Source organism: Ctenopharyngodon idella, chromosome 19 (genome assembly GCF_019924925.1).
Source record: "Ctenopharyngodon idella isolate HZGC_01 chromosome 19, HZGC01, whole genome shotgun sequence".
NCBI classification, from domain to species: domain Eukaryota; kingdom Metazoa; phylum Chordata; class Actinopteri; order Cypriniformes; family Xenocyprididae; genus Ctenopharyngodon; species Ctenopharyngodon idella.
Window position 1 is genome coordinate 10,044,120 of NC_067238.1, and position 22,464 is coordinate 10,066,583.

General features: G+C 37.3%; 4 protein-coding genes across 12 annotated transcripts in view; 2 read left to right on the forward strand and 2 right to left on the reverse strand.

Annotated features, from left to right (window-relative positions):
* LOC127501309 (solute carrier family 52, riboflavin transporter, member 2-like) lies at positions 1–15,796 on the reverse strand. The gene is made up of 3 exons (XM_051873258.1): positions 15,318–15,796; positions 14,858–14,981; positions 1–242 (listed from the first exon to the last, which is right to left on the reverse strand). The coding sequence occupies exons 1-3, from the start codon at positions 15,638–15,640 to the stop codon at positions 33–35; spliced, it is 657 nt and encodes a 218-aa protein (XP_051729218.1). The 5' UTR covers positions 15,641–15,796; the 3' UTR covers positions 1–32.
* slc52a2 (solute carrier family 52 member 2) lies at positions 4,081–8,784 on the reverse strand. The gene is made up of 3 exons (XM_051872940.1): positions 8,370–8,784; positions 7,232–7,347; positions 4,081–7,013 (listed from the first exon to the last, which is right to left on the reverse strand). Exons 2-3 carry the CDS (start codon positions 7,293–7,295, stop codon positions 4,324–4,326), a joined length of 2,754 nt encoding a protein of 917 aa, XP_051728900.1. The 5' UTR covers positions 7,296–7,347; positions 8,370–8,784; the 3' UTR covers positions 4,081–4,323.
* LOC127501141 (F-box/LRR-repeat protein 6-like) overlaps positions 9,112–22,464 on the forward strand; it is a 20,070-nt gene continuing 6,717 nt past the window's right edge. Inside the window, exons 1-12 of one of the 6 annotated variants that reach the window (XR_007926528.1) lie at positions 9,122–9,359; positions 9,495–10,028; positions 10,143–10,301; positions 10,431–10,494; positions 10,613–10,744; positions 11,526–11,633; positions 11,730–11,846; positions 12,304–12,535; positions 12,770–13,010; positions 13,182–13,303; positions 13,506–13,728; positions 13,933–14,287. Coding sequence is in view for 5 of the 6 variants with exons in the window: in XM_051872942.1 (XP_051728902.1) it covers positions 9,349–9,359; positions 9,495–10,028; positions 10,143–10,301; positions 10,431–10,494; positions 10,613–10,744; positions 11,526–11,633; positions 11,730–11,846; positions 12,304–12,535; positions 12,770–13,010; positions 13,182–13,303; positions 13,506–13,636 (1,851 nt within the window). In the remaining variant the exon portion in view is untranslated. Of the gene's footprint in view, positions 9,360–9,494; positions 10,029–10,142; positions 10,302–10,430; positions 10,495–10,612; positions 10,745–11,525; positions 11,634–11,729; positions 11,847–12,303; positions 12,536–12,769; positions 13,011–13,181; positions 13,364–13,505; positions 13,857–13,932; positions 14,288–22,464 lie in introns of those variants that run through there. The other 5 variants (XM_051872942.1, XM_051872943.1, XM_051872945.1 and 2 more) reach the window with 5 other exon arrangements.
* Positions 15,974–22,464, forward strand: part of LOC127501142 (F-box/LRR-repeat protein 6-like) — a 9,029-nt gene continuing 2,538 nt past the window's right edge. Inside the window, exons 1-8 of one of the 4 annotated variants that reach the window (XM_051872947.1) lie at positions 15,974–15,990; positions 17,754–18,284; positions 18,399–18,557; positions 18,690–18,753; positions 18,840–18,971; positions 20,698–20,805; positions 20,901–21,014; positions 21,477–21,708. In XM_051872947.1, coding sequence (XP_051728907.1) covers positions 17,758–18,284; positions 18,399–18,557; positions 18,690–18,753; positions 18,840–18,971; positions 20,698–20,805; positions 20,901–21,014; positions 21,477–21,708 — 1,336 coding nt within the window. In that variant the 5' untranslated portion in view covers positions 15,974–15,990; positions 17,754–17,757. Of the gene's footprint in view, positions 15,991–16,737; positions 18,285–18,398; positions 18,558–18,689; positions 18,754–18,839; positions 18,972–20,697; positions 20,806–20,900; positions 21,015–21,185; positions 21,300–21,476; positions 21,709–22,464 lie in introns of those variants that run through there. The other 3 variants (XM_051872948.1, XM_051872949.1, XM_051872950.1) reach the window with 3 other exon arrangements.

The following is a 22,464-nucleotide window of genomic DNA, read 5'->3' on the forward strand; positions in this document are numbered from 1 at the left end:
GTGAACCGAACGTAAAATCGAGTGCTGAAATATTAACTGCAGACATCAGTGCAGTCCTGGGCTCGCTGGAAGACCTGGTACACACTGACTAAAGGGAACATTGTAAAGGCTCCAATAAGAGAGCCAGCCTGGATGAAGACTCCACACCAGAGAAGAGCTGCATGTCCTGCTTCATGAAGCAGAGTCCCAATTACCACCTTCAGGTAAGAGAACAGACCAGTGAAGATGATCCAGGATATGATCTAAAAGGTGAAAGTATTAGGCTTCTATTAAAAAAAAGATACAGTTTAATAGAATTACTTATATACTGTATTTACAGATACAGTGTGTATTATGTGTGATGAATGAATGGGTGATTGTGACAGGAATAGATTTTTTTTAGTGTAAATCAATAATGGAAGAAATTCAAGGAATGTTCTGGGATAAATAGAGCTAAAGTCGACAGCATCTGTGGCACAGTGTCATTTGCAATTAAAAATCATTTAATTAGAAATAATATTAAATATAATATTAAATTACAATGTTGGTATTATAAGTATAATTAATTGTATTATTGTATTACCTAATTATTTTTATTTTATTTAAAAATATCTTTTTTTTTAAAAAATGCTTTAACAATTATTTGCTTATAATGAAGTGTAAGTAACAGTTGCCCCACAGTTGACTACAACAGACAGACAGTACAAACAGATTTTAAGGTTTAGGATTACTTTTGACTCTTTCTTTATCAGATCTTTACAGATGATAAAATAATCACCATGAAACAATGAACAGAGTGTGGTGAATTCATTAAACAGTTGCGCCACTTTTGCATGTGGTATTTGCACGTGATAAAGTGGTGTAGTAAAAAGCACTTTCAACATTTTAAGAGATTCATTCTTAGTGAGTTCCTCTTCCACCCAGTAATGAGACACAATTACTAACCACTAGAGCGACTCCAGACTGACTTCCTAAAAGTGGTGGGCAGGGGCTCAGAGCTGCCAAGGCCATGAGATAAGCTGCAAAAATACATCCTCCTAGTGACATCATACCGAGACCAACACTGGACCTGTAATGAAACCTTTAATCAATTTCAATTCTAAAATCAACTAAATTAACAACATATCACACAATTCAAAGACAAATTGTACAGGAGCAGAATTTAAAGGGTTAGTTCACCCAGAAATGAAAATTATATCATTTATTACTCACTCTTATGTCGTTCTACACCCGTAAGACCTTCGTTCATCTTCGGAACACAAATGAAGATATTTTTGATAAAATCCGATGGCTCAGTGAGGCCTCCATTGCCAGCAACGTCACTGAACCTCTCAAGATCCAGAAAGGTACTAAAGACATATTTAAAACAGTTCGAGTTGATGCTTTGAAGCTTTATGAATCTTTTGTTTCAAATTTGGTTCGGATCGCATAAACAAAGCCTCGTTAACTGAAATCATGTGACTTTGGCGCTCCGAACCACTGATTCAAAACAAAAGATTCGTAAAGCTTCGAAGCAGTGTTTTGAAATCGTGACGAGAATACTTTTTGTGCGCCAAAAAAACAAAATAACTACTTTTCAACAATATCTCACTAGACGAGGATATTGTTCTCACTAGATATTGTTGAAAAGTAGTTATTTTGTTTTTTTGCCACACAAAAAGTATTCTCATCGCTTTATAATATTAAGGTAGAACCACTGTACTCACATGAACTGATTTAAATATGTCTTTAGTACCTTTCTGGATCTTGAGAGGTTAAGTGACATTGCTGGCAATAGAGGCCTCACTGAGCCATTGGATTTCGTCAAAAATATCTTAATTTGTGTTCCAAAGATGAACGAAGGTCTTACGGGTGTAGAACGGCATGAGGGTGAGTAATAAATTACATTATTTTCATTTTTGGGTGAACTAAAACTTTAAAGAACAGGAACACTACATTTTTTACAGTACTGTTATGCACACCAAAAAACTCATTAAGAACTTTACTTTACTTTCACTTACCTAAGTAGGACAAACATGGCCACAAAGCAGGCCAGAGGGTTCGCAATGTTGCCCAAGACGACAGAGAGGTGAAAGGTCATTGTGCCATAAGGCAGACAGGAGAAACTCTGCACTGACGGCAGCACACCATTGGACAGAGCATTAGATATTCCCAGTAACAGGAGCAGATAGACATTGCGTGATGTCCAGAATGCCACAACAGGAGTCTTTTTTTCAACTTCAACTTGTTCCTCAGAAACTGGTGAACCTCCATTTTGTAAAGGATGTGTCTCTTCCTCCATTTTCACTGTTTCCTGCTCAGTCTTCGGAACTTCCGCTACCTCAGTCTGGGTGACCACTCTGTACGTCAGAGCCAGGAAACAAAGGGCCGAAATTGCAAGCATCACAAACAAGAACCAGAAGAAGTTTTGGGCAGGGAAGTTTTCTTTGAGATAGTGGGGCTTTGTGCCGTTGGACGTCTCAACACACTCTAGTTTCCCTACACCCTGCCCCAAAGCGACTACACAGGGAAAGAGTGCGCCAAGACCCTGTCCGACAAAGAACGTCCGGATGTATTGCGAGGGGTAACGGAACATGAAGGGTAAGAAGGTGACATTGGAAGTGCAGCAGACAAATGACAGTATAAAAGTAAGCAGCAGGAATGGGACAGACCTAGACTCTCCAGCAACCGTGACCACCTGGGACCAAAAGAGAGCAAGAAATGCAGCTGCAACCACTGCTAGCACTTGTATGATGTGGATGACCACACGTTCATTTAGCTGTCCTGGAGCAAAGTGATGGGTTAAAGTGACAGCCACTGGACCCAAATTCCCAAATGCAATCAGCACTGAAAGATAGGCTGGCAAGTTCCACCCTATAAAGAAAGGACATGTTTTAAGTTCTACTGTTGTCAGGATAATAAATTCAGTATCTACTAGGTACAGCTGTAGGACACATTAAAGTTTTATTAAAATTAAGTAATAATGGTATACGTTTTTTAAAAACACTAATTACCTTCGGGTAAAACATCTACAACAACCGGCAGCTCAACCCAAAATGAGTTCACAGAGATCCATGAGCCCATTCCAAACAGGGCCACCAAAATGTGTGTAACGCTGGCATGATTCCACCATGTATCTGCCATTTATATATCTAGGAAGAGGGCATGGGTGAGTTAGAGCATTGCATGTTTCTTAATTACACCTATTTCTTTTGACTGTATTTGTAAGAATAGATTGGTCAATATAGCAACAATTCATTATTTAAGTACATTCTTCATGCTAAACTGTCATTTGATGTGGATTGTATTCAGACTTATTAAAGTTAAAGACTTCTCACTTTCTGTTATGATCATCACTGAAATGCTTGTTCAGTGCGAAATTATCAGTGTTCACTAATATTGCAATGAGATATAAAATAATATAAAATTTAAAATATATGAAAATCTGTTTAAAACATTATATATAATGAATTATTGCTTTTTGAAATGACCATTCCCTGTTTTTATGATTTAAAATAAAATTTGCTCAGCTTAAATGAACAGTACTCGCCCAACAACAGAGAAAAATATGAGATGCTGGAGGGCTTTTGAACTGTTTTAAAGAAAAATACACATGTAACATTGGCTAAAAAAAAGGTTGAAATGGAAAAAGAAATTAAACATTGGATGGTAAATTGTTAAATGGTCAATTTTTTTTTTTTTTTTTTTTTTTAAGTATTATAGATGGATGAGTCTAAGGTCTATAAAACTTTCATTACTGCAAGTGGAAGATTCTTTAAAAGAAAGAACAGAAAGTTTTACAGACCATCATTTATTTTAAAAAGATTTAGATTATAAATTATTTTATTGCAACATCTTTTACTTAACATTTTTATTGTAACATAACATGTTACTTTAACATTTTTTATTTAAATGTTTGTAAAATTTCATAGTGATTCCAAACATTTATATAATTATATACATTTCTAGAATATATAAATATTATATAAATATATACTACTTTGATATATAGAGCATACAATATAGATATAATAATGATGTACATTATCAATAATAATAAAATTATTATCATTGGTTGTAGTATTAATAGTTGTATTGTTGTTTAATAAAAGTCACAACAAGTAGGTTTCTAAAAACTTTTATTTTGTAATGCAACTTCTATAAAAACAAATGTCAAAACAAACAAAAAACAGAATCAACTATTTCAATACTAATAGAAAAAAAAGTCTAGCAATCTCTTAGGTATAAGAGAACAAGCTTGTTAGTAACAAAACATCTGAGAACAAAATCTTATCCATATGCATAAAAATAAAATCAAGAAACTACTGCAAGTCAAGTGGCATATATTCAGTAGCATTAAAACAATCAAAGAAACTCAAAGTTCTGCCTGTAACAAGGGGCAAAAAGCTTTCTTTTCTTTATATCAATACTACTGTCAAAACTTTGTTGAGGTTGCTGACCAGTGGATGCGCTTTGAGGGTCTGAGGATGTTGTTTGCGTCAGGGTCTCTTGAATCTCTGTGTGATCAAGCACATTTTCACCTGGTGATGTAATTATAACTCTCTCATTTGGCAGAATGTCCTTCAGTGTAGAAACCATGTCATTCAAAGAGAAACCAATGTGATTTAGCTTTTTGTCTCTGGAACCCAAGATGCTCTTTTGGTAGTTCAGCTCACAGCGAATTACCTCACGTGTATGTGCATGGCTTGCACCTTGTAGTTTTTTAAGCAATCGTTCCACATCTTGTTTGCTTTTACATGGGCCGCCATATTTTGAAACCGCTCCAACAATCATTTTCTTATAAATGTGATCCTGAGCCTTTTGCTTTAGCCTAGACACCTTCATTTTTTTTGCGGCATTGAGATTTGCTCCTTCAAACATGGAGTAGTGTTTTGACACTTGTTGCTGCTTTTGAATGGTTTTGGCAGGTGATAATGTGACCGATGGTGATGTAGGTTCATCTGTCGTCATTCGGGAAGCAGGTTCTTGTTCTGTCCCTTCGGAAGCGCAACCTTTGGCTTGAGTTTTATCAGGCCTGGTCTTCTCATAAGGGTACCCATGACCGAAGGGGTACTCACCCATCAGCTGTGAAAATGTGCAGTTTGCCATTTGAACAGCTATATCACTAGGCTGATCTTTGCAGTACTCGCCACCAGGTAAGAAATCTTTGAGACTGTCCTCCAGTACAGCTGCGAGGGCTTTCATCATCCTCTGCAGACAAGCCCTCATGAGAGTACCGTACTGGTTCTCTGCATTAGCACGACAAAATTTGAACACTCCTTCAAAAGTCCCCTCTTGCATTGGAACCTGTAAGAATGCGTTCAGAAAAGCTTCGGGTTGCAAAAGGCAACTGGCATCTTGCGACCATTCCAAGAGCTTTTCGTACAGGCAAAGGATGTACCTACTGAAAAGAGGATATTCTCCATCACTCTTCAGAAGCTGCCAAAAGGGTCCCAAGACTTTAAGGTAGACAATAGCAACAACACAGACTAGCGCCTGCAAAGCCTCGTCGTTTGCATCAGCATTGACGCTCTCCAACAGGATATTCGAGTTGTCATTCAGAAGCTGCAGGTCAGATACAAAAAGAACAACATCTTCATGATGGTGAATGAGTCCGGCAGCTGCCTCAAAGTAGTTAATGACACGATTTGACCGATTTATAGGTAGTCTGGAAGGGTTTTTTCTCTCGAGGCAAAAAGCAAGCCAGTGCCTGCGGTAGTTTGGGTTGGTCTCCTCACTTGGACATAAAATTTCAGTAGCCATGTGAATGTAACGAGTCACGGCGCTCTCATCGAAGTTGACAAAACTCTGAAATCTGGGGTGCTTGTCACGTCCCAGTTTCTCGCCTGTGGTGTTCACGAGGTCTCTTCCAAATGATATCATTTGCTGCTCAGTTACATCAATAAGTTCGAAAAGGAATTGGCAGATGTAGCGCAGGAAATTCAAAGGTGGCACTATTGGATGGGTGCTTTCTTTGACTTTGTCATCGAGAGATCTCAGGTTGGCATCTTCCTTCAGCATTGCTGAGAAGTGATTCTGAAGTAGATCCATTGAAGCCACCTTAGCAGCTTCGTTCTTTCCTCCATACACGTCAGCAATCTTCTGCCAAGACAGCACAGAGATATCAAGAAGAGTTACACTGTCGCCCGTGTCACTTCTTGGGTCTTCTTCCACATCTTCTAGTGACTGTATCAATGTTTGTTGGTTCTGTGATCTCTGTTCCCTTTTTACACCGATCACATGGGGCATTTGCTTTGGTTCATGCTGAAACAGAGTTTTCACAGTGGCATCTGTCTGCAAAATATCAAAGGGTTCATCTTCCTCCTTTACTGCAGTAGGTTTATGCACGGAAATGTGGCGTTTCTTCCTTAGATGTGCTTTGATCATTGCCACCCTTCTGTATTCAATATCATCAGCATCCCTTTCCGGAGCAAGATCAAATGGACTCTGAAGAAACTCATCCAGCAATCCACGGCTCCTCTTTCGGCTCCTCTGATTGTTGCGGTACTGTATTCTGAAATTCTTGAGATTAGCTCGTAGGAGCCTATAGGCTTTTTGGATCTTGCCATCACTACAAAATAAAGGCTCAAAGTTACGAATCCAGGACACTAAGACGACCGGGTCTAATTTCTCTCGTGAAATAAAATTAGTCAATTCAAGAACTAGGCCATTTGTGAGACCAGTTAATTTTGCACGATCAGAAAAATCAGACATTTCAAGTAAATCTCTTCTTCCGATTCCGATACTATCACATATAGGTCCAACAAATTCAAAGTTGACATCTGACTCAAGAAAATTTTGCCTGGCATCTCCAGTTAAGCTCAAAGCTGTCGTGGTGTTTCTCTCAATCAGGCTTCGAAAATCAGCAGACTGAAACATTGGGATAATCTTTTGAAGCCATTGTATCAAATCAACCCATGAAAGATCTTGCTCCTCTCTCATCAGCCCAATTTGGACCAACATGCGGTTTTTCCAGGGCTTTTTATCCAGCTCCAACAGCTCTCCGTAATGAGCACCAAGGAAGTCGTCAACAAGCTTGGAGTAAAAATCATCCTCTGCAAGACATAAAACAACAAAGCTATTATAATATATTATACATGTCTGTGTGTGTGTATGTATATTACATATATATATATATATATATATAAGTAAACATTTAACATACATTATGTATAGAAAATAACTATATTATATGAGTTATCAAATGTAAGAAAACAGATACTTAAAAAAAAGGTGTAAGTGACTGAAAAACAAGACAAAAAGTGGTACTCACTGAGCTCAGCGGCAATGGTCTTAGCACTCGCACTAGAGGAACCAAAGACTTGCAGGTCCTCCATAGCTGAACATCAAAGTGGGTTGGCTTGATTTTTAAACCATCCGGTGAGCCCGCTTCCAAATAAAGGCCAGATAAATGTTTTAGTAATAACGACCAGAGCATGGTAGTCCACAGTTGATCTTAATCGTGCAAAAAATATTATCCCTCAGGTTATTTTATTTTATTTTTTTAATCACGTTACAACAGGTGTACCAGTCTGAGAGCTTAATTTTCCTATTGGATTAAAGGGTTATAACAGTTTTCAACTGAAAAAAATGAAACTCTCATCTTCTGCCTTTTCAGTCCTTAGATTTACAAGACATCTTTTTTTATACAATACATTATAAAAATACTATGGTAACATGGTTAATTTATGGTATCTTGGTATTAGCCAATGCTATCAACAGAAAAAGATTTTTTTTTTCCAAGGACATTGCATGTTAATCAATTCACCATTATTTTACAGTCGTTATAATGTTTATAGTAACTGTAGTATCTGTGGTGTCCTGTGTGGTATTGTAAAGGTTATGAAAATTACCAGTTGTGCATGTCACACAAAAAGAGAATAAACAGAATTCATAGGACAAAAATAGTACTGAAAGAATGGTGCAAAAGTTCAGTTGCATCACTGCTAGCTTTACTAGCGTAAATCAAGGTCACATAATCTGTCAACTGAGCGAGTTATTTGTTAGTTATCCTTTAATAATCAAAGAACAAAATGTTCACGCTCCATTTGCTCACGCGGCTACTTTTTGTAGGAAAGGGGACGTATAATCGACTTCATGCTATTATTGACTAAATATCAATTATTTTGGTTTTACTATTTAAAAAAAAACTAGAATATGTTTTCAATATTCGTGGTTTGTTCTCTTTACCGCGCGAGAACACGTCATGCACCGTATCGTGAAGTTTGAAAACATGCTGCTTGTGTTGAACTGGTATTTCTGTGGGAGATTACCATTAATAAGACGTTTAAGCAACGTTATTTAGTAAACATATTTAAAACTTTATTAAGCATTCACAAAAATGTACCAAGGGCAATTAATGCATTTTCAACAACAACAGTAATGCGTAAGTGTGAAATCTCTGTACTCACCAATGTATTGTGCTGCGACGGTATTATTTGCTTTGTAGTAGATGTAGGTATTTTGTGTAGCGTTTTCTCTTTGGACACTTTGCAGTGTGTAGAGAAGCGTGGTTTTCTCTTTGGACCCTTTGCAGTGTGGAGAGAGAGAGTTGGGGATTCCGTTTAGGTAATAATTTTCATGTAAACGGAGGAGCGTCCACTCTACATCATGGACTTCCCTGTTGAGTCACGTGCGCATTTGAGGAGACTCTGATTGGATATATCCCTTCCATATACCAACTCCAAAGAGTTGGTTCTATCGACAAACTGTCCGAATCGTCCTAATAACGTCATATGTAGGCACTTAGAAGGCTGAGAATATTTACCTTTATGGAATAATCCACTAATGTCCTGAGATACAATGTGAACTAAAATTCTCAGTTGCACGTGCAATCGCGCATGTCTGGGAAACTCATTAATATTCATGTATGCCCCGCCTTCGGAACCCGAAAATCTCGTAACACCGGTTCAGCCCGATGTGAATAAAAAAATATAGACCGAATTTGTAAACCTTTAGCCTTGATGCTAAATAAGTAGTTTTGACCAGTAACAAAACTAACAAAACGTATATATTTAAAAACGACAATGTTTGTGTTATGTATGTCCATATCAGCATGCAGAAATATTTTGTGCTATCCTCACTTATTTACACATTTATTGTATGACGAATTGTGAAGCATGTTCTGCAAAAAAAAAGTTATTCTCCAAACAGTGGACAGGCAGAGCCTCTTGCCGCTGGGCATGAAAGCGGATATGACGACATTCATTGACCAAAGTGCATCATGGGGCTCGGATAATAACAACAAAGGAGCAAAACTGTACTTCGATTATGCTTCAGTAATGGTGCTATAAACGCTAAATTATTTTGCACGGTTGTCCGCGAAAACCTCACAACTGCTGCTGAATCTTTCTGCCACAATGCACAAAGAGAATTGATTATAAAGTTTAAATGAACTATCTGTAAGTTGTGCTCTTGCCAATTTTCCGTATTTTCTTTTTTGTGAAGTTTTTTTTTTTTTTACTATTATTATTTACTAAAGCGATTTTTAAGGACCAGTTGTAGAAATAGTTTTTTCTTCTTTTTGGTATTGAAAGCAGAATAATGCAGGTTTCCAACTCAAGCACAGAACCAGAGTCACTCCAGGCACCTTCTGCAGAAATGTCAACCAGCAGAGCTGGAACATCCCAGAATTCCTTTTGCAGGTGCAAAGGACTTTTGAAAAGGAAAGCTGGTTCTCTTAAGGATGACAAAAGCAAAAAGAAAAAGAGAAATAATTTCAAACGAACTGTGAGACCAAATTACACCATCCAGGAGGGAGAGGACATGCTTTTGATTATATCAAATATAAGTAGTGGTGACAGTATATGGAAGCCCAAGCGGAAGGGATGTAAGAAAAAACAGGTAAACAAAAAAGGGAAAAGTAAAACCTCTGCTAACACCACTAAAAAAGCACAAGTTAAAGCTAAAACCCCCAAAGTCACAGAAGAAACTACTGATAAAAATGTTGATTTGGACAATGTGAATGCTGTTAGGTTTGACCACTGGGGTCAGAGTTTACCAATAGAGGTCCTGGTGAAAATCTTTCAGTTTGCAGTTCACCAGGATGGAGCAGTTCCTTTTCTGTGCAGGTAAGGCCTTACACCATATTTGTGCTATTTGGTTTCTGTCCAGCCCTTATAACTTGCTACAGATACTATATTAGCATTATGTTTATAGTTACATTGGTTTGCTGTCTTTTAAAGGGTTGGCAGAGTTTGCCGTCTATGGAATGGAGCTGCATCCTCTCCGGTCCTGTGGCGTAGTGTGTCAGTTGGCTACTGCTGGATTGAACCCGGTAAGAATCAGTTACCTGGGACAGAACAGAAGATTAGGAACACTATAGACTGGCTAGCTGAAAACAGGTCAGTGATTGAACCAAACAAAAGTATGTTTTGTTTGCTTTTGTTTGTTTTTTTAAAACTGGAAGAACTTATTGAAGACATTTTTTCATGTGGGATTATGCATTGCAAAGCATTTGTCATTTCCTGCAGATTGTCTCAGCTGAGGGAGTTCTCCTTTTGCCACTGGAAAAAACATGTTGACTATGTTATTCAGGTAATAATAATTCATCTGCTGTGGAATTTTGTTTCTGGTATCTAAATCTGTTTCTGATCATGTTTTTGGAATGTATCGTGCATTATAAATATTCAGGGTCTGTGCTCTGTTTTTCTAGAAAGTTTCACAATCATGCCCAAATCTTCATTCTCTCAAGCTGTCTTACTGCACGGGAATGACAGAAACAGCCTTCCAAATCCTTGGCGCTAACTGTCGTTCATTAGAGAATATAAATGTGCAACACTCAGAGGTTTGTATGTAATTGTATTATTGTTAACTTAGATTTAAATATGAACATTTTATTCTCCCTCATGCTATTCCAAACCTGAATGGCTTACTTTCTTCTGTAAAACAGAAAACAGGATATTTTTATGGACTACATATAATGTCACATGGGCTACTTTATGATACTTTGGTGGTTTTTTGCATCTTTGAAAAGCTTCTGTCCAAGTTCTTTATAGTTGAATAGTCAGTTCTCAGTATAGACCTAATTTTATCCTTTTACACCTGGTATTAAGATCTGTCTCAGGTGATCCATTCACAAGTGGTCAGTTAAAACACATGGCTGTTTACACTTGGTAGTGACGTGTGTTTCATTGTTCCTCCTGTGACCACTCTGCATCGTCGTTAACAATTGCATGTTAATAAAATGCAAAAAAAAAAAAAAAAAATCTCCTAAAATAGTTTCTCCCAAAATATACATGAAGTCTTGTGCATGTATATGTATCTGCTTTTCTAAATCCCTTGTTTTAGCTTTGTTTTTGATCGACAGGTTAGCAGGCAGTAATTTACTGTTGTTCAGATGCATGAGTGCATGTGTCACATGCACATTTTTTTATGTGGGTAAAAGTGGCTTCAACCTCCTCCAGATGTGGTGGAATTGGACGAATCACAAAAAATTTCAGGCAAAACAAATGCTAAAAACCATGGCCCAAATGAGACTACAGTCAAAGGGGTTTAGAATTTTCTAATTTTCTATTTAATGTGAACTTTTCTTTTATACCTGTTTTGTGTCCTTGGTTTTAATATAGTTTAATGTTGATGGTCTGGTGTCCTTCCTTGAGGGGTACGGCAACCAAATAAAGAAATTTTACTTCACGCACAGCACCAAGAGTGACAAACTGCTCAATGCTTTGTCTGTAAGTTAATATTACTCCTTTTCACTTAATGTGACCTAAGATGTTACTGTATGTCTGTTTGTTTCTGATGAAAATCAAATGTCTCTGAATTTAAAGAAAGGTTTCTGTCCTGAGCTCAGGCTGCTGGAGATCAATACTAAATTAGAAGGAGGATTCTGCGAGCAACATTGCATCTGCATTCAGGCTTTGCAGATTGGATGCCCTAAACTTCAGGTATTAAACTAAAATGTGTTGTGATCTTTATGTACATGTACACAAACCAAATCGATATACAAGAAAAAGTAGTGCACAGGAGGTGAAGTATAGCTGTATTTTCTCAATTGAGTGCACAGTTACTGTTTGACATTCTAAAAAGCTTTTGCACACATTCCTCTACATCAGGGGTGGGTGACTTCAATCCTGGAGGGCAACCGTCCTACTGAGTTTAGCTCGAATCTAAACAAACACGCCTGAACAAGCTAATCAGTGTCTTCAGGATTACTAGAAAGCTTCAGGCAGGTGAGTTTTTATCAGGGTTGGAACTTAACTCTGCAGGACAGTGGCCCTCTAGGACCAAAGTTGCCCATCCCTGCTCTGTGTTATTAACGATGACGTTGAGAATTTATAAAAATTGTACTACAAATATAAAATATTACAATCTTATTCTTCTCTTTTTAATTTTGTAATTTAGACTTTTAGATTGATGAATTTCACTCTACTTCCTAAAATGATCCGCAATACGGCCAGTTCAACATCCGGTTTTCCTATGCTAGAGGAGCTGTGCATTGCCACTTCCTCTCACTCCTTCATGACAGACAGTGACCTGAACAATGTGCTGCATGGCTCCCCCCACCTGCGTGTGCTAGACCTGCGTGGTGCTTCCCGCATCACAGCCACTGGCCTCTACGCTCTGCCTTTTGAGAGTAAGTTTCGTTTTCAAAATAACAAGATGGTGAACATTGATGTACCTCACACAGTAGTGAAAATGTAATATTTAAGCCACACACATCTATGAATAGCACATGGTTTGATGGACTTTCCCTATTTTTATTCTTATACTGTAGTTTACAGTATGAAAGGATTTGGTCATACCTATGAATTTCAGGGATGCAATAATATTCTGCTTTTCCATTAATTTGCTGCTATGTCTTGTGTAGAACTGGAGTGTCTATATTGGGGCCTGTACTTCAATAGCAATACCATGGTAGCATCCAAGAAAGGATTACACATGCTTGCCCAGAAATGGAGCAGCACCCTCAGGGAGCTTGATTTGGCCAACCAGCCATTTTCAGAGGAAGACATGGAGATTGCCATGGGACATCTTGCACATAGTGCTGGAGTTGATTTGTTTCGCTCCCTGAACCTCAGTGGTACAAAAATCACTTCATCTGCACTCAGGTAATGATTACCTTTGTAGTTGCACACATGAATATAATGCCTGCCAGAAGACTCACCACCCATTAAAACTTGTAGACAAGAGTTTATAAATATAATTGAGAGTACAAGGCATTTCTTAATTTTCAGTAGATTGGTAAAGATGTTCTAGTTCCATTTATTAATGTTTTACAGGTTATTCATAACCCAGGCACCAGCTCTGAAGTATTTGAATCTGTCTTCTTGCCGGTATCTGCCCAGAGGGCTCAAACGAGTATATCATGGTCAAGAAGACATTCAGCTTCTCCTGGTATCAGGTATCTTCTCACAGAGTCCATTTCACTTACATGATCAACTGTGACTTTTCCAGAAGTTAGGTCTTTGTACATTTTCTCATCAGTGACTTTGGATAGCAGTAACTCATCAGCACTCACATCCTTTCTGATACCTTGGAAGTTGTGCTACTGGGTTATCTCTGTTATCTTCCCAATCATGTCCAACCAACTGAATTTACCACAGGTGGACTCCAATCAAGTTGTAGAAACATGTCAAGGATGATCAGTGGAAACGGGGTGCTTCTCAATATCCCTCCTTGTTTCCTCGCTCCTCCATCCTATGACCCAGAAACCGATCAAGCTCAGCCATCTTGAAGGACATCTCAATTCTCTAATTGCACCACGAGGAGGTGAGGAACGAGGAGTGAGGAAGCTTCCTGAGGAGTCATGAGCGAGGATACACAGGTGTATCCTTTGCGGAAGTCTTTCTCGTCGAGAAACGTGATGCATGTATAAATTCTCCTCCCCCATCTGTCACAATAATTTAAATGTATGCTTTACTTTTACAGTTTAAATAAACTTTACATCTCACATATTTCAACGGAGCATCTTGCTTTATTAATATTTATTATAATTTTTTAAATAACCAAACTTTAACAACATATGGGTAGATCCCTCAAATGCAGCTGATGACGCTTTGAAGTGACGATAAAGGGAGCAAGGATATCATTTCACTTGATTCAATTCCTCTGTCCTCGCGTCTTTTCCTTGTGTCCTTCCCTCGCATCCTGAAGGAGTGGAGCTAAGACGTGAGTAAAGGAAACAAGGATGCACAAATAAGAATTGAGAAGCACCCAGGATGCGCCTGAGCTCAATTTTGAGTGTCATGGCAAAGGCTGTGAATATGTAAAATGTGATTGTTTTCGTTTTTTATTTTTAATAAATATGCAAAGATTTCAAACAAACTTCTTTCACGTTGTCATTATGGGGTATTGTTTGTAGAATTCTGAGGAAATAAGGAATTTAATCCCTTTTGGAATAAGGCTGTAACATAACAAAATGTGGAAAAAGTGAAGCGCTGTAAATACTTTCTGGATGCACTGTAATATTAAATGTTATAATATTATATTACAATGTTGGTATTAAGTAAAATCAATTATATTATTGTATTACCTAATTATTTTTTATTTTATTTACAATTTTTTGTACATTTATTTTTTTTAAACGCTTTAACAATTACTTGCTTATAATGAAGTGTAAGGAGCAAGTTTACAACAGTTTACAACAGTTGCCCCACAGTTGACTTGTTTTCTTCAAAATATTTCTATAACGACCCGTTTTACAATAATTATCTTTACAGTACAAGCAGATTTTAAGGTTTATGATTACTTTTGACTCTTTTTTTTTTTAATCAGATCTTTACAGATGATACAATAATCACCATGAAACACCATGAACAGACTGTGGTGAATTCACTAAACAGTTGCGCCATTTTTGCATGTGGTATTTGCACGTGATATTTCAGTGGTGTAGTAAAAAGCACTTTCAACATTTTAAGAGATTCATTCCACCCAGTAATGAGAGACAGTTACTAACCACTAGAGCGACTCCAGACTGACTTCCTAAAAGTGGTGGGCAGGGGCTCAGAGCTGCCAAGGCCATAAGATAAGCTGCAAAAATACAGCCTCCTAGTGACATAATACCGAGACCAACACTGGACCTGTAATGAAACCTTTAATCAATTTCAATTCTGAAATCAACTAAATTAACAACATATCACACAATTCAAAGACAAATTGTACAGGAGCAGAATTTAAAGGGTTAGTTCACCCAGAAATGAAAATAATGTCATTTATTACTCACCCTCATGTCGTTCTACACCCGTAAGACCTTCGTTCATCTTCGGAACACAAATGAAGATATTTTTGATAAAATCCGATGGCTCAGTGAGGCCTCTATTGCCAGCAACGTCACTGAACCTCTCAAGATCCAGAAAGGTACTAAAGACATATATTTAAGTTGGATGGTTCATGTGACTACAGTGGTTCAACTTTATAAAGCGACGAGAATACTCATTGTGCCATAAGGCAGACAGGAGAAACTCTGCACTGACGGCAGCACACCACTGGACAGAGCATTAGATATTCCCAGCAACAGGAGCAGATAGACATTGTGTGATGTCCAGAATGCCACAACAGGAGTCTTTTTTTCAACTTCCACTTGTTCCTCAGAAACTGGTGAACCTCCATTTTGTAAAGGATGTGTCTCTTCCTCCATTTTCACTGTTTCCTGCTCAGTCTTCGGAACTTCCGCTACCTCAGTCTGGGTGACCACTCTGTACGTCAGAGCCAAGAAACAAAGGGCCAAAATCGCAAGCATCACAAACAAGAACCAGAAGAAGTTTTGGGCAGGGAAGTTTTCTTTGAGATAGTGGGGCTTTGTGCCATTGGATGTCTCAACACACTCTAGTTTCCCTACACCCTGCCCCAAAGCAACTACACAGGGAAAGTGCGCATTAAAGTTTTATTAAAATTAAGTAATAATGGTATACGTTTTTTTAAAAACACTAACTACCTTTGGGTAAAACATCTACAACAACCGGCAGCTCAACCCAAAATGAGTTCACAGAGATCCATGAGCCCATTCCAAACAGGGCCACCAAAATGTGTGTAACGCTGGCATGATTCCACCATGTATCTGCCATTTATATATCTAGGAAAAGGGCATGGGTAAGTTAGAGCATTGCATGTTTCTTAATTACACCTATTTCTTTTGACTGTATTTGTAAGAATAGATTGGTCAATATAGCAACAATTCATTATTTAAGTACATTCCTCATGCTAAACTGTCATTTGATGTGGATTGTATTCAAACTTATTAAAGTTAAAGACTTCTCACTTTCTGTTATGATCATCCCTGAAATGCTTGTTCAGTTGTCAGTGCTAAATTATCAGTGTTCACTAATATATATTGCAATGAGATATAAAATATACACTTAGTATTTTAATTTTAAAATATATAAAATCTGTTTAAAACAGTATATATTATGAATTGTTGCTTTTTGAAATGACCATTCCCTGTTTTTATGATTTAAAATTAAATTTGCTCAGCTTAAATGAACAGTACTCACCAAACAACAGAGAAAAATATGAGATGCCAGAGGGCTTTTGAACTGTTTTAAAGAAAAATACACATGTAACACTGGCTAAAAAAAGGTTGAAATGGAAATTAAAAAAGAAAAGAAATTAAATATTGGATGGTAAATTGTCATTTACTTTTTTTTAAAGTATTATAGATGGATGAGTCTAGTCTGTACTTTAACATTTTTGATTTAAATGTTTGTAAAATTTCATGATTCCAAATATTTATATAATTTTATACATTTATAGAATATATAAATATTATATAAATATATACTACTTTGATATATAGAGCATACAATATAGATATAATAATGTTGTACATTATCAATAATAATACAATTAAATTAAAAGTCTAGCAATCTCTTAGGTATAAGAGAACAAACAAGCTTGTTAATAACAAAACATCTGAGAACAAAGATCTTAAAGAGTTCTATCGACAAACTGTCCGAATCGTCCTAATGACGTCTTATGTAGGCACTTATTGTTGTTTATTAGGTTTTCTTTTCGATTAACTTTTATTTAAAAAAAAAATAAATAAAAAAAAGTGTTTTATTGAAATTTACGTGCCCCAGTTTTGTTGCAGCAGTGATTTACCATGAAGTCCGTTATGATGAAAATAATTTTGAAATGTCAATATCGAAAAGAAAAGAAAAGAAAAGAAAAGAAAAGAAAAATAATTGGTTTAATGTTGTTGACTCGCAAAACTATCGGACCGGTTCAGCCCGAGGTGAACAAAAAGATTTAGACCGAATTTGTAAACCTTTAGCCTTGATACTAAATAAGTAGTTTTGACCAGTAACAAAACGTATATATATATTTAAAAACGACAACGTTTGTGTTATGTATGTCCATATCAGCATGCAGAAATATTTTGTGCTATCCTCATTTATTTATTTTATGACGAATTGTGAAGCATGTTCTGCAAAAAAAAGTTATTCTCCAAACAGTGGACAGGCAGAGCCTCTCACCGCTGGGCATGAAAGCGGATATGACGACATTCATTGACCAAAGTGCATCATGGGGCTCGGATAATAACAACAAAGGAGCAAAACTGTACTTCGATTATGCTTCAGTAATGGTGCTATAAACGCTAAATTATTTTGCACGGTTGTCCGATTTTTTTTAGTGAAGACCTCACAACTGCTGTTGAATATAATATGCAATAATGTACAAAGAGAATCGATTATAAAGTTTAAATGAGCTATCTGTAAGCTGTGCTCTTGCCAATTTTCCGTATTTTCTTCTTCGTTAAGTTTTTTTTTTACTATTATTATTTACTAAAGCGATTTTTAAGGACCAGTTGTAGAAAGAAATAGTTTTTTTCTTCTTCTTTTCGGTATGGAAAGCAGAATAATGCAGGTTTCCAACTCAAGCACAGAACCAGAGTCACTCCAGGCACCTTCTGCAGAAATGTCAACCAGCAGAGCTGGAACATCCCAGAATGCACCTGCAAAAGGAAAAGGACTTTTGAAAAGGAAAGCTGGTTCTCTTAAGGATGACAAAAGCAAAAAGAAAAAGAGAAAAAATGTCAAACGAACTGTGAGACCAAATTACACCATCCAGGAGGGAGAGGACATGCTTTTGATTATTTCAAATATAAGTAGTGGTGACAGTATATGGAAGCCCAAGCGGAAGGGATGTAAGAAAAAAAAGTTAAACAAAAAAGGGAAAAGTAAAACCTCTGCTAACAAAACTAAAAAAGCACCAGTAAAAGCTAAAATCCCTAAAGTCACAGAAGAAACTACTGATAAAAATGTTGATTTGGACAATGTGAATGCTGTTAGGTTTGACCACTGGGGTCAGAGTTTACCAATAGAGGTCCTGGTGAAAATCTTTCAGTTTGCAGTTCACCAGGATGGAGCAGTTCCTTTTCTGTGCAGGTAAGGCCTTACACCATATTTGTGCTATTCAGTTTCTGTCCAGCCTTTATAACTTGCTACAGATACTATATTAGCTTTATGTTTATAGTTACATTGGTTTGCTGTCTTTAAAAGGGTTGGCAGAGTTTGCCGTCTATGGAATGGAGCTGCATCCTCTCCGGTCCTGTGGCGTAGTGTGTCAGTTGGCTACTGCTGGATTGAACCCGGTAAGAGTCAGTTACCTGGGACAGAACAGAAGATTAGGAACACTATAGACTGGCTAGCTGAAAACAGGTCAGTGATTGAACCAAACAAAAGTATGTTTCGTTGTTTTTTTAAACTGGAAGAACTTATTGAAGGCGAGATTATGCATTGCAAAGCATTATTCGTGCAAATTAGCTAAATTTTGTTGTCCATTTCCTGCAGATTGTCACAGCTGAGGGAGTTCTCCCTTTGCCACTGGAAAAAACATGTTGACTATGTTATCCAGGTAATAATAATTCATCTGCTGTGGAATCTTGTTTCTGGTATCTAAATCTGTTTCTGATATTCAGGGTCTGTGCTCTGTTTTTCTAGAAAGTTTCACAATCATGCCCAAATCTTCATTCTCTCAAGCTGTCTTACTGCACAGGAATGACAGAAACAGCCTTCCAAATCCTTGGCGCTGACTGTCGTTCATTAGAGAATATAAATGTGCAACACTCAGAGGTTTGTATGTAATTGTATTATTGTTTACCTAGATTTAAAGGAAATGAAAATTTTATTCCAATGTTATTCCAAACCTGTATGGCTTACTTTCTTCTGAAAAGAGGATATTTTTATGGACTACATATGGTGTCATATGGACTACTTTATGATACTTTGTAGGGCTACACGGTACGAAAAATAACATTGAGCTTAAACACATTTATCGCTTAAACGAGATTCTTAGTGTGATCATGAAATCGCAAAGGCTGCGAATTTTTATTATTTATTTTTTTAATGCGCAGCTTGTCAATGAAGTATGGCTCCAAATGCTAATCCATCTGAAAGCACTGCGAGTTTGAATCACTTGTAATGTACATTTGAAAAAGAAACACGCGTCAAACATCTTTCCATGTAAATGAGAAGCATTTATTAACATCTTGTCCAACAAAAGACAACATTTAATAACGTGTTTTTACTGCAAACTCACTTCATAACAACAGTTGAGCATCCTTCTGTGAGATGATGTGGCTTCTTACACAGAATAAGTGGCCGTTCACATATCGCGTCTAAAAACGCGTAGAAAATGCGTTCTCAAAAGTTGAGAATTTTTCATCTTGATGCGCCTGGAAAACGCACCGAATGCACGCCGCGACCGCGTCGGTTCCGTTATGAGCACGCCTGCCGCGTGGCTACATTTGAAATAACTGACTTGCATGCAGAAAAGACGTGATATGTGAAGTTGTGTGTTTATTAGTCATGCTTAATCAAAGCGTTTCGATCTTCTGTTTATTCAGCTACAGCGATATGACGTGTGTTATCTTCTTCTGCGGCAGGGCATATTTGGAGTTTCTGCGCAAGAACGCCCTCTGGCTTTCAGATGGAGAAGCATTTACTACTGATCGCAGAGCCGTACAGCTCTGAGAAGCATAAAAATAATCGCAGCCAAATCGCGTGCGGTTTAATCACGATAAACCGTGCAGCTATGTTGGTGTTTTTTTGCATCTTTGAAAAGCTTCTGTCCAAGTTCATTATAGTTGGGTTTTAAAGAGTGACCAGTATTCTCAGTATAGACCATATTTCTCTTTTTAAACCTAGTATTAAGGTCTGTCTCAGGTGATCCATTCACAAGTGGTCAGTCAAAACGCATGGCTGTTTACACCTGGCAGTGACGTGTGTTTCATTGTGTCTCCTTTGACCACTCTGCATTGTTGTGTTATCAATTGCATGCTAATAATAATACCTTTTTATTTATAAAATGATACAATGCAAAAAATAAAAATAGTTCTCCTAAAGACCAGATTCTCCCAAAATATTCCTGAAGTCTTGTGCATTTATATGTATCTGTTTTTCTAAATCCCTTGTTTTAGCTTAATTTTTGATTGACAGGTTAGCAGTCAGTCATTTACTGCAGATGCACGAGTGCTTGTTACATGCACATTTTTTTTCTAATCTAATGTGGTCAAAAGTGGCTTCAACCTCCTCCAGATGTGGTGGAATTGGATGAATCACAAAACAAACCAGGCAAAACAAATGCTAAAACCATGGCCTAAATGGTTTTATGGTCAAAGGGGTTTGGAATTTTCTTTTTAATGTGAACTTTTCTTTTAAGAAGGTGACTACTGGAGTATTTTTCTCTATTATAATAGTATGCCACAGCCATTTGTTCTTTTTACTTTACAGCGCATGTTTCACTGATCCACTACATGCTACCCCTTATACCTGTTTTGTGTCCTTGGTTTTAATATAGTTTAATGTTGATGGTCTGGTGTCCTTCCTTGAGGGGTACGGCAACCAAATAAAGAAAATTTACTTCACGCACAGCACCAAGAGTGACAAACTGCTCAGTGCTTTGTCTGTAAGTTAATATTAATCCTTTTTCCTTAATGTACCTAAGATGTTACTGTATGTCTGTTTGTTTCTGATGAGAAACAAATGTCTCTGAATTTACAGAAAAGTTGCTGTCCTGAGCTCAGGCTGCTGGAGATCAATACTAAATTAGATGGAGGATACTGCCAGCTTCCCATCTGCATTCAGGCTTTGCAGATTGGATGCCCTAAACTTCAGGTATTAAACTAAAATGTGTTGTGATCTTTATGTACATGTACACAAACCAAATCAATATACATGAAAAAGTAGTGCACAGGAGGTGATGTATAGCTGTATTTTCTCAATTGAGTGCACAGTTACTGTTTGACATTCTAAAAAGCTTTTGCACACATTCCTCTACATCAGGGATGGGCAACTTCATTCCTGAAGAGCACTGTCCTACTGAGTTTAGCTCGAACCCTAAACAAACACGCCTGAACAAGCTAATCAATGTCTTCAGGATTACTAGAAAGCTACAGGCAGGTGAGTTTTTATCAGGGTTGGAAATTAACTCTGCAGGACAGTGGTCCTCCAGGACCAAAGTTGCCCATCCCTGCTCTGTGTTATTAATGATGACGTTGTCATGAATTTATAAAAATTGTACTACAAATATAAAATATTACACTCTTATTTTTTCTTCCTTTTAATTTTGTAATTTAGACTTTTAGATTGATGAATGTCACTCCAGTTCCTAAAATGATCCGCAACACACCCAGTTCAACATCCGGTTTTCCTATGCTAGAGGAGCTGTGCATTGCCACTTCCTCTCACTCCTTCATGACAGACAGTGACCTGAACAATGTGCTGCATGGCTCCCCCCACCTGCGTGTGCTAGACCTGCGTGGTGCCTCCCGCATCACAGCCACTGGCCTCTACGCTCTGCCTTTTGAGAGTAAGTTTCGTTTTCAAAATAACAATGGTGAACATTGATGTACCTCACACAGTAGTGAAAATGTAATATTTAAGCCACACACATCTATATAGCACATGGTTTGATTATGGGGTTAGAATTGTTACAATTTTCCAATTAAATACATTATGATCCACAAATAAATATAAAGAGATTCACAAAAATAATTGTACGCACAAATGAATAGAATGAGATCCACAAATCTATGTTGGGAGTTTCACAAAAATTAATTAAATTCACAAATAAAATAATGAGATTTGCTAATAAAAAGACATATTCACAAATATGTTTTTATGTCACAAGCACAACTCTGCCTGCATTCATTTGTGAATTGCTTTCTGTGCATTTGTGGATCACTGCACGCATTTGTGGATCTCTTCCTGAGCATTTGTGGATCACCTCATACATTTGTGGATTTTGAAACATTTCTAGTGTCATGACTGCAGACAAATCCACAAATAGGTTGACTCCACCCACGGACTACTTAAGCCAATCAGATAATGGCCACATTGCGCTGACCTATCGCAGCACACTCTCGCTACAACCAATCAGGTTTTGCTTTACAATCAGGGCGGGAAAAGACTCTGAAAGGTGCTACGTACTATTCCACCATGGGCGCTGAAAAAGCTGAAATGCTGTTTGTGTGATTAAAACACCCCGTTTACAAAATGTAACAGACTTTATTGTGATTAGTCTTCTAATTTGTTTTATACATATTTTTGTGGGTGTAATTATGTA

What these genes read in the sequence shown, in the direction of transcription:
- slc52a2 (XM_051872940.1), bottom strand. Translation starts at nt 7,295, where the DNA reads ATGGAGGACCTGCAAGTCTTTGGTTCCTCTAGTGCGAGTGCTAAGACC. An exon ending in GACCATTGCCGCTGAGCTCA is followed by an intron (nt 7,014 to 7,231) that starts GTGAGTACCACT and finishes TATGTCTTGCAG; the next exon opens with AGGATGATTTTTACTCCAAG.
- LOC127501309 (XM_051873258.1), bottom strand. Translation starts at nt 15,640, where the DNA reads ATGCTTGCGATTTTGGCCCTTTGTTTCTTGGCTCTGACGTACAGAGTG. An exon ending in ATGAGTATTCTCGTCGCTTT is followed by an intron (nt 14,982 to 15,317) that starts ATAAAGTTGAAC and finishes GTTTCATTACAG; the next exon opens with GTCCAGTGTTGGTCTCGGTA. An exon ending in AGTCTGGAGTCGCTCTAGTG is followed by an intron (nt 243 to 14,857) that starts GTTAGTAACTGT and finishes TTCACCTTTTAG; the next exon opens with ATCATATCCTGGATCATCTT.